Consider the following 10,600-nt stretch of genomic DNA (forward strand, 5'->3'; position numbering starts at 1 on the left):
CTACCCGCCATATTGTAATGCTCATTTTGCTCGACTGATTTTTGCAATTTGTAAATTAAATATTATTAAATTCATTTCTAGGGTTGTTGCTAATGCTGCTGGGAAAAAAAATCTAAATGGTAAATTGAATTGATTGAATGTAAGCTCACTGGCTAAAAAACATACAATTCTCATAATCAGTCCTGTTCTTCTATTTTTTTTTTTACTTCTGTGATGGCCACTGATGCTTCCTGCCTTCCTTAAGAAACAAGTGTAAAAATAAAAAATGGCATTTTATTACTATTATGAAAACTTAATTTGCTTCCTACCCAAAAAGATCGCTAAATACAAATAAGCAAAAGTAATAGTTGTTAAAAAAAAATTATAATTCAGAACATTTAGGACTATAGGGTAAAAAAAATATATAGTCATAGGATTCAATATAATGAAAATAAAACAAAAGTCTCTCCACACAATACGTGAAAAAGCTTCCAGCTTGTTTTCCCCTCCACGTTGCGCAAACAAAAGCGCGCATGCGCGGAGGTGAGAACTTCGGACGCGCTGCGGCGTCGTGGGGGGAGTTGAGGGGAGTGATGGTGTTGTGATGATGGGGGTGGGGGCCGGTGTGTGGGGCGTGAAAAAAAAAAAAAACGCCCACCCCCACGCACGCTCGGCGGCAGCCTATATAAGTTGCGAGCTACTGCGGGATCAACACGGAGGAACCTCAAACGTTTCAGGTGAGATGACAAAAGGAAAGAAGAAAAAAAACAGCAAACAAAACAGAAATCTCCATTGGAATTTTGCATCTTTTTGTTTCTGACGCGATATGTTGTGTTTTTGTTGCCCTTTTTCCAGGTGTATCTGTCTGCAACTAACCATGAAGGCTGTAGCTCTCGTCCTTGTCCTGGCAGTCCTCACTGGTAAGTTAGATCATTATTTATTCTTTTTAATCTAAATCTACTACATTAACAATATTGCACGCAGCTTCCTAAACCAATGCACATATTTTACATTATACAGATTTCAGATTTATTTAAAAAAAAAAAAAAAAGAGATGATCTCGTTTGATAATTTTCTTCACAAATCATTTTTCTGCCTGTCACTGTAGCTACTCTCTTAAAACTCAAAAGAGTAAAAAAACAAAAAACAATTTGGATTTTAAAACAATGGACTGACCCCCTTTTGAGCTGTTTTGTGGAAAACCTTGTGCGTGTACTACAAAACAACCCCAAATTGGGTCAAATTGAACCAAGTTAATCGTTCGGTCCATTATCGAAATTGTTGGGTCAAAAACAAACTCAATTTGGGTCAAAAATGGGATCATGTTTTGCTTAATACCAATTCTTTTGTACAAAACAACCCAAACTAGTGGTTCAGTTCTTTTTTTTTTTTTTAAACCAAAATTGGTTGTTTTTTTTAACCCAGCAGTTTTTTTGTTTTTTTTTAAGGGTGTAAGCGAAAATGTTGACAATTTCCCACAGCACACGCGACATGTCTGGCTAACGTGGCTATCCATATAATGTATATTTACCACGGCTTTTCGCCATCCCAGGCTGCAATGCCCGCGTGGTGCGCCAGGCCGACGCCACCCCAGACCGCTGGGTGCAGACCGTGGACCGCTTCTGGCAGTACATCGCCGATCTGAACCAGCAGGCCGATGGAGTGGTGCAGACCATCAAGACCTCGGAGCTCAACCGCGAGCTTGAGTAAGTCCCTTGTTGGTAGCGCCAGTGCGGGAAGTGGGCTTCATCACCAAATCTTTCCTTTACCCTCTCAAGTTACGTAATGTTAAATGTGAAGTATTGGTTGTCATTGTCAGAGTAATACATCATCGAATATATCGCATAGCATTTGCAAGGGTTCGGGACAGAGCTCTGCCACAAGATGGCGGCATCCAACATGTAGGCCTACACAATCACAAATCCATGATATATATGTGACTGTATTCAGTAAAACCTCAGTTCAATCTTGGTAAAAAATAATAAAATACATACAAGTGTATGACTATACTGACCTCTGGTGGCCAAGCAAAATCTCAGCTGTTCAAATATTTTTTTTTTTACCTTCTATTTAAATGTAATGACTATTTTTTTTAGGGTTGGTGTGTTTATTTACTGTACTCCATATACTATGTAGATATCTTATATGATGACAGTATCTACATATATTTTAGGGGTGCACTTCAACAACAAACCATCTTCAAATCCGTATGTCTGGAATGATCTTTTGTGACGTGATGATGTGTTGTTGCGCAGCACCCTGATCACGGACACCATGGCTGAGCTGACCACGTACAAGGACGACATCCAGGCCAAGATCGACCCTTACACCAGCGTCACCGCCAACCAGCTGGCCGCCGACATGCAGCTGCTGGCCAACCGGCTTCAGAAGGACATGAAGGACGCCAGGGAGCGCAGCGGCACCTACCTGGACGAGCTCAAGACCATGATGGAGCACAACCCGGGCGACGTGCGAGGCCGCATCACCGTCTACACCAACAGGCTGAAGAAGCGCCTCAGCAAGGACACCGAGAACATCCGCAAGTGAGTTCAAGCACACGCCGGGCTATTTGGAAACCATTTTTGAAATGAAGGGGACCAAAGATCGGAGACATTTGGCCTGATTATCTCCACTTTGACAATTGTTGGTCCAGATTGGAAAATAACTCAGAGTTGATCACACTCATTTTAAAATTTGACATTTTTCCAGCATTCTTATCACACCAAAGGATAATTTTTCCCGACACATCTGATAATCCAATTGTAGCAATGTCGCGCTCAACCATTTTCTCAGTGCAGGTAAACTTGCTCGCAGGATAATCGTTTAGGATCATCTTTATTAAATATCGGACAACTGGGCCTATGCTGAATTTAATGCGCAAATCTGATTATCTGTATGTTTATACCCTCATGTTTACAAATGTCAAATACAATTTTCAGAGAAGAGAATGAAGGTGGGAAAGTCACTCTTAATACACCCCACACCACAAGATACAAATCTTTCAGAAAGAGATGATAATCAGGCTTCTGGCCACTTTCGATTTGGCCCGATTGTCGGTGTGCGTAGCGCACTTAAATGAACTATTGTTCTGTTTCTCGTGACAATCACGCCGTTTGTGGCTCACTTCAACTTGGTGCTGGCCATCCAACAAGGATTTACAATCGTAAATGTTGAAGTGCTTAAACATTAGCGAGCCTGGACTGTTTTATGATCAGATTGGCCAGTTTTAACACACCTCACTGAAGATGATCTTGCAGACATATCCGATAATCTTACTTAGTTTTAGTTTCTACATGATTTCATTAACAGAAATAATGAAAATACTTTTACAATATGATCTATTTTGTGAACTCTAAATAAGGTCTTAAAAAGAAGCAAGTCTAACTGTTGATGTCTCCTTTCACACCAGCATGGTGGCCACCTACCTGAGCGAGCTCCAGTCGCGCACCTCCCAGAGCCTGGACGGCGTCAGGGAGCAGATGGAGCCTTTGGTGCAGCAGGCCGGCGGCAGCGCCGCCCAGAGGATGTCGGACCTGTCCACCGTGCTGAGGACCCAATCCCAAGTTCTGGGCCAGCAGCTGGAGAGCCAGGCCGAGGGCCTCAGGACCCAGCTGGAGGCCACCGCCGAGGAGCTGCGCACCTCCCTGGAGGGCAAGATGGACGAGCTGAAAGAGCTGTTCGCCCCGCTCACCGCCCAGATCCGCGACAAGTTCGACGCCATCGTGGAGTCGGTCAAGGAGCCCGCCTCGGCCTGAGGAGTGACGCTCGGAGGGGGAGCCGGGAGTGGGTCTGACGGACCTGGGAGAGAAGAGGAGGGAGTTGAGAGTTACTGATAACATCGTCACTTTGTTGCTCCGAGTTGAGAGTGTTTGTCGTGCTTGTAAATAAACATTCACAGAGTGGGCCTTACTCCAATGCACCAAAATGCCTTTCGTATCTAGTCTTTCATTTCAAGTACGGCTCGAACAGTCGCATGCCATAATGACAATCGGCCACTAGGTAGCGCTGCCTTGCTTGTTGTAGCTTGTAACCCACAGACAGTCGCATTGTACTCATGCTGCTGCTCTGTTGCCATTCAATAAATAAATAAAAGTCTGAAAACTCTCTTGTTTTTTTTTTCTCCACACATTACATAGGAATTAGGTAAGGTATACCTCACAAGTATTTTTTTTTTAAATAGTTATTTGTTGTTTTTCTAATTATTCATCTGAGGAAATTGAATTTTGCCACTTAGAATATGTGTTCTTTAATTTATCAGTCAATGCGGGGCCATTAACCCATCTGGCAGATCTGAGGTAGCGGGTTCGAATCTCGGTTTCCATTCATGTTTGCCAGATTTGGTTTCCTCCCGCACTCCAAAAACATGCGTCATTGAAGAATCGAAATTCTCCGTTTGCATGAATATGATAGAAGAAAACGGTTGTTTATGTAAATGTGCCCTGTGATTGGCTGGCAAGTCGTCCAGTGTTCGCTGGGATAGGCTCCATCTCACCTGCCACTCGAATGTGTAATAAAAATAAAGAAATAAAAAATAGCACATGACGTGTAGCAGAAAAGCTGGCGCATTTGGTGCAAAATGTTTTCAGTGTGGAAAACTCGTCTAGAAAATATTGAAGCTTTATTTAGGTGCCAAAAATGATTGAAAAATGGACTGACGCACATTCGTGCATAACGTGATGCAACCATTGTGGGGTGAAATGAAAAATAAAGCCTGCAAAAACATCGGCACGCTATATGGAAAGGAAATAAACATAAGCATGCGTCCAATGTGGCAGCTGTGTTTTCTCAAGCAGCTGCTCGACTCGACGCTTAACACACAGACCCTGACCGGCCAATTCATTAGGTACCCCAAATGGAAAACTGAATTAGGGGCACTCTACTAATCTATATTGTATCATATGAACCAAAGAACCAGAGAAACTTCAAATAAATAGAATTTTGTTTGACTTCATGCTTAGTCCCTTTTTAGAATAAACATACAAGAACCAGATAAACTAAAATAGATGAAAATATTGTTACACCACACAAAGAAACATATACAGTAAACTCAAAAATAATTAGATGAATTAGAGCACACAAAATCAAAACAAAAAACTCAAAATGAAAAACACACATTTAAATTGTTAATTTATGCACTTGACAAATCAAAGAAACAAAACATTGTGTTGCATTTATGACACCAGAGAAACAAAATAAATATATAATTATAAAATAATTAATTATAGAGCAGCATGCATAACACCAAATAAAATACATAATTAAAAAGTGTTACGTAAAGATGCGTTATATGCATAGTATCCCAAAATGTGTGTTATCAAGTGCACTAATACCACAAAGTGTTCACTCAGCATGCCTGCTGCATCTGCGCTATGATAACATTTCTTGAAAAAAAAAAAAATCCCCAGAAATTAGCAGGTGTTCAACTGCTAGTAACCTCTTCAAAAAAAAAAAAAAATTCTATGAGACCATTGAAAAACATTCCCTCGTCCTCCTCTCCCAGAACTTTTGTAAATTTGTTTTTGTTATTATTATTGTTAAAGTTGTGGACATGCACTTTCACTTCCCTACTTGGGAGTTTACATGCACGCAAGAGATGGAGATGAACCCGTCGAGAGTCGAAGGGGGCTCCACTTCGGCCTTTTCATCCGATTCCGAGCCAAACAAAATGGCCGCTTTAAGGGCTGGCCGGTGTGAAAGCAAAGAAGGCAAAGAAGGCAGACTTCCTTGCATTTGCGAATGTGAGCAGGTTTAAAAGAATGAAGTCAGTTCAAACGGCACAAAAGAAGGTTCGTCTGGTTTATTTCCCCCTTTCACAGAAATAAGAGGAACGTCTGTGCAACAAAAAGTGAGGCAATCCAAAACCTTTGCTGCTATTTTTTTGTTTCACCAAAACAATAGAGAGAAGTTTTACATGCTGACTGTGGCACGGACTTGCAGAAAAGAGCTCTGGAATGGAGGCCATAGGATGATGTGGATTTTTGGCCTCGGTGGTGAAAAAATAAAAATGGAAATGAGAGAAAATGGTGGATGAGGGTTGTCAGGTGATTGAATGAATATAAAATATATTCCCACACAGTCAAACTTTGGACCTCCATGTGTGACGTGTGGGAACACTGAGCACACTAACGCAATCGCAAACCAAATTGCTTGATTAGACTTTGCATCTGAACAAGCAGACAAGGAGTTCCTTTCAAGGCAGTGACAGTCTAATGCAATCAGCAGTCATGATTTGGGTCATCGCATCTCACTGATCAAAGAACATCACTCTTATTGACAGACGGTTTCACTCGCCTCTTACGTTTGTGTATCCGGCCATAAAACGTTTTTTTTTTTTTTTTTTGCAACATAAAGGTTAGCATTTAAAATCACAATAAAAGAGCATGTACTGTAAATACAAGCCCCATTTTTGTAAATAAAAAAAACTGAAGAAAGTGTATCTGACATGGACTGACGGAAAGTGTGCTGTGGTCTGACGAGTCAATATTTCAAACTGTTGGAATTCATGGACTTATTTAGCCATTTTCAGCGGTAAAAAGTGAAATTTTGTCTACTATTATTTTTCATGCACAATTAAAAAAAATATTAATTTCGTCACTTGCTGTCAACTGAAAATAACATCACAGGAGCTCAGGTAACGACCAATCACCGCTCACTTGTTTTCTGGGTTTGGTCATATGACGTTCGCAAGCTGAGCCGTGATTGGCTGTTACCTGAGCTCTGAGCACAGTTTACAAAGACGACTTCAATTGGAAAAAAGTTTGGGGATCGAACATAATTTGGGGTAAATTTATGGTGAAAATGCACTTGTTTTAATCACACTCTAAAAACAATTGGGTCAAAAGTAACCAAATTATGGATCAAAAATGGACTGATCCACTTTATGGGTCAATTTGACCCAACTTCGGGTAGTAAAAACAAAAAAAAAGTATAAAATGTCAGTGGACAGTTGGGTCAAATTGACTCAAGTAGACGATCTGACCCAACTTTCTGTTTACTTTTACACAAAACAACCAAATTTTTCACCCAAAATTGGGTCAAATTAACCCTAATAGAGGATCGGACCAAAACATTGTAGATTGTTTTATACAGAATTACCTTTTTTTTTTTGGTACGATCTGACCAAACTTTCTGTTTTGTTTTTTGTTTTTTTCTTCATTTTTCCTTTTGGACAATGAATGTGACAATTTACAAGATTACATTTTCACATACAATTGCACCCGAAAAGAAAAGGAGGCTGACAGGATGAAGCCAAAGCGATCAATTCCCGTCCCCAGAATACATTAAGACGCAGATAATCAGGATGGTAATTCGTCAAATATCTAGTTGAGTATTTATACAAAAAGAGGCAAGTTTTGACTCAAAGTTGGGTCAAAGTGGCCCAAGTAGAGGATCAGTCCACTTTTGACCCAAAATTAGGTTATTTTTGACCCAACTGTTTGTCATTTCGCTCTGTCAGCAAAAGATTACAAACAGCCATGTGATGCAATTTTTAAACGACCAACAATAATCATATAAAAGAAGATTAAATACTTTTTGACAGTGCCAATCAAAACTGATTGTTATCTTTGTAAAGTTATTTATTTTGATTTTTTACACGGTTTCCCATGAAATTGCACAGCAGGAGGTACTCGATGAGAAGTGATCATTGTTTTTGCATCTTGTGTCCTGATATGGTGACACGGTCAATAAAAAAAAAGAGGGGGGCACCACGTGTGCTTGTTTGAGTCCAGCGTGCGTCACATTTGTGCAAGCCAGCAGGCATATAAAGAGAGATGCACCCACACACACCCACACACACACACACACAACACAACACAGCAGTTTCCTTCACAAGACCAACAACAGGTAGGTTGACTTGAAGTGTTGATTTGATTTCATCACAACATGAGGGAGTCATTTCCCCCCATTTGAAGAAATGATCTGTTCATTTTGTAAAACCGTAATTTTTTTTTAAATGCATACTTTTGTCTCCTCCCACTCAGATGATGATGAAACTTTACCTCGCCGTCGCCGTGCTCCTGCTGGCGCTCATCGCCTATGCGGGTGAGGCTTGAAATATAGATTTTTTTGGTTTTTTTTAAACGCCTGACTGCATTTATTTATTTACGCATGCACACAGATGCTCAGGACGAGACTATCGAGGAGAAGTTTAACAAGTACGGCGAGCAGGTGGCCCAAGTGTTTAGAAATATAGCGGACAGCACCAAGGAAACGTTCGACAACATTGGCAATAGCCAATTTGCCAACAACGTCAAGTACGTCGGCAATTAACATCACACACAAACACACGCGGCTTCAAAATGATGAACGCTGTGATTTTCTGCTCCAACAGGAACTGGTTTAAGGACCAGTTTGGCTCGCAGTAGGACCTTCAAGTGTGCAGTCCTCGCCTGACCTTCAACATCTTCATGCTGACTAAAATGCGCTTTAAGTGTATGTTCATGACACAAAGTCAAAGACTTTGTTCAAAGATGTCCAAAGTGAACTAATTTGTCAAATGTGTTGAATGTGTGAATAAATGAACTATTGGGGGAAACCAACAACGTGGTGTCAATCGTGATTCCACAGTTGACTTATAATGTTCGCGTGCGTTTGAAATCAAGACGTCACCTCCACGTTGCTCATGAAAACATGTCATTAGTCTTCTAAATTGGTGTTTGTCTGGCAAAAATCAAATCAAACAGACATTAAATGCATGCAAGTAAAGGAACGCCATACATATAAAACACTGAGCAGAAATGTAGAAAAATGAAGCACATGAATACACTACAAGTCCCAGAATGCTTTGCAGTCACAACTAATTTGTTTACTACAAAAGATTTGATGATGCAAAACAGTGGCTCGGAATGTACATAACAATGACGACCTTCCAAAAATAGGCCTAAGTTCTTTTTAACATTTTTTTTTAATCACTATTTTTTTTTTTTTTTAGAAAACATAATCCAAACCAAATACGTATGGTGATAATGTTAATGAATAATTTAATTTCAGGGATCTATTAAACTGAAGCTGTATGCGATGTTTATCATAAGATGACCTGAGGAGATGATTTGTCAATAAATTACTTAATTAAGCTATCATTTTCGGAAGGAGATACGTTTAAAAAAAAATATATATATTTTTTTAAGTTTCCCTAATGTTGGCTTTCTTATCTCGGCTAGCACTCCAAATTCGAGGGGGGCTATTTTATTTCGAGCAACTCTTGAATAAAGATTTTTTAAAAAGGATGAAACATTGCATCTTCTTCTTCTTAAATAAATAATCATGAAACAAAATGATTATTCCCTTTAACATGTTTCAGCTCAGAAATGTCGTTTGCATCACGCGGGTTAAAGCTAGCCGATGATTAAGTGGGACCGCATCGATTGTTGATTTGTGTCAAGGGCAAAGGTGAGGTGCCAACATGGCAGCTTCCCTCGCAAGCAGTTTCACAAGAGCTGGACTAAAGTTTACGCCGGTTAATGATCCACCGGGGATGCGTTGCTTCACCGAAGGCTGATGCCTGGAAGACGGCCTGCTGGCCATGGAGGTCATCGGCCACATCCGCCGATATTTGGGCATTTCCATTTATAAAAACTCGTTAAACACGTAGAGAGGAACAGTATGTAATTCATATTGCAGGGATGTGATTTGGCCAAAGTGAAATTATCTCAAAAATTCAGCCGGGGGTCTGGGGGCCGCTGGCACCCAGCTAGGTCCAGGGCAGTGCCCTGGTGGGGGGACACGGGGGGCGAAGCCCCCCGGAGCTCATGGGTTTTCCGTGTTTTTAAGTACTTTCAATGCACTCACATGACAAAGAAATAGACAAAACAACAGCATAAATTTTCAATGTATATTGAACTATCCCATATAAAATGGCAACATTTTTTAGTTTAGTTTTTATTTTTAACATTTAGTCAACTCAAAATCAGTCACATTCAAAAACATTGGACTGTCTTTGCTTTTAAAAACTATCACTGAGAATATCATCATATCTAACTAATGTGATTACTAAGTTAACACATAAATAATGTTGAAGAGTTCAAATTTCATGAACAAATAATTGTATCATGACCAAATGAAAAGTAACTCATATTAGAGCATACCACAAATGTCTTTGTTATAGCAGAAGATGTTATCTGTCGGAGTCATGTGCATACGGGGGGAGATAAAAAAAGCGGAATTCCGCGAATTAGCGGAAAAATCACATCCCTGATATTGGTGTTATTTTTGACTCTATTGTTGCCATGGTGACCGCTGATCACCTTAGCATTCAATTGCCAGCTTGCACACTTCCAATTGTAGTGGCGACTTTAGCTTACATTTCTTTATTTATTTCATGGCATTTGTCCCTTTGGTAGCTCACATTCTTTGCTTGCTTATTTGTACATTTTTTTGGTGGGCAATACTTTGTAGAAATGTTCCATTTTTTGTAAGGAGCTTTGTTATGCACATGTATGACCTGATATGTACGTGCCAGGGTTATAAAAGTTTTTTTTTTTTTTTAATTACAGTTAATTATATGTGGGCTTTTGTGTTTTAATTCTTTTAGAACAAATTTGTCAATTTCTATTTTTCAGCAATTTTCCGTTAGTATTTTTTTGTTTTGTTTTATTTATTTAATTTTATATATGGACAATTC

General features: G+C 39.8%; 2 protein-coding genes across 2 annotated transcripts; both read left to right on the top strand.

Annotated features, from left to right (window-relative positions):
* The first annotated feature begins 639 nt into the window (after positions 1-639).
* Positions 640-4,083, top strand: apoeb (apolipoprotein Eb). Its single transcript, XM_077575826.1, has 5 exons — positions 640-716; positions 835-899; positions 1,532-1,685; positions 2,235-2,522; positions 3,389-4,083. Exons 2-5 carry the CDS (start codon positions 857-859, stop codon positions 3,732-3,734), a joined length of 831 nt encoding a protein of 276 aa, XP_077431952.1. The 5' UTR covers positions 640-716; positions 835-856; the 3' UTR covers positions 3,735-4,083.
* Positions 4,084-7,726: 3,643 nt separating this feature from the next.
* On the top strand, positions 7,727-8,522 carry apoc1 (apolipoprotein C-I). Its single transcript, XM_077574535.1, has 4 exons — positions 7,727-7,824; positions 7,962-8,022; positions 8,099-8,234; positions 8,312-8,522. Exons 2-4 carry the CDS (start codon positions 7,962-7,964, stop codon positions 8,343-8,345), a joined length of 231 nt encoding a protein of 76 aa, XP_077430661.1. The 5' UTR covers positions 7,727-7,824; the 3' UTR covers positions 8,346-8,522.
* Positions 8,523-10,600: the final 2,078 nt, after the last annotated feature.

This window comes from Vanacampus margaritifer, chromosome 9, assembly GCF_051991255.1.
Source record: "Vanacampus margaritifer isolate UIUO_Vmar chromosome 9, RoL_Vmar_1.0, whole genome shotgun sequence".
Lineage (NCBI taxonomy): Eukaryota > Metazoa > Chordata > Actinopteri > Syngnathiformes > Syngnathidae > Vanacampus > Vanacampus margaritifer.

Bases quoted from the DNA above. Each gene is read 5' to 3' on its own strand.
- apoeb (XM_077575826.1), top strand. From the start codon at position 857: ATGAAGGCTGTAGCTCTCGTCCTTGTCCTGGCAGTCCTCACTG. The intron at 900-1,531 runs GTAAGTTAGATC...TCGCCATCCCAG, and splicing joins TGTCCTGGCAGTCCTCACTG to GCTGCAATGCCCGCGTGGTG. The intron at 1,686-2,234 runs GTAAGTCCCTTG...GTTGTTGCGCAG, and splicing joins GAGCTCAACCGCGAGCTTGA to CACCCTGATCACGGACACCA.
- apoc1 (XM_077574535.1), top strand. From the start codon at position 7,962: ATGATGATGAAACTTTACCTCGCCGTCGCCGTGCTCCTGCTGGCGCTC. The intron at 8,023-8,098 runs GTGAGGCTTGAA...GCATGCACACAG, and splicing joins GGCGCTCATCGCCTATGCGG to ATGCTCAGGACGAGACTATC. The intron at 8,235-8,311 runs GTACGTCGGCAA...CTGCTCCAACAG, and splicing joins CAATTTGCCAACAACGTCAA to GAACTGGTTTAAGGACCAGT.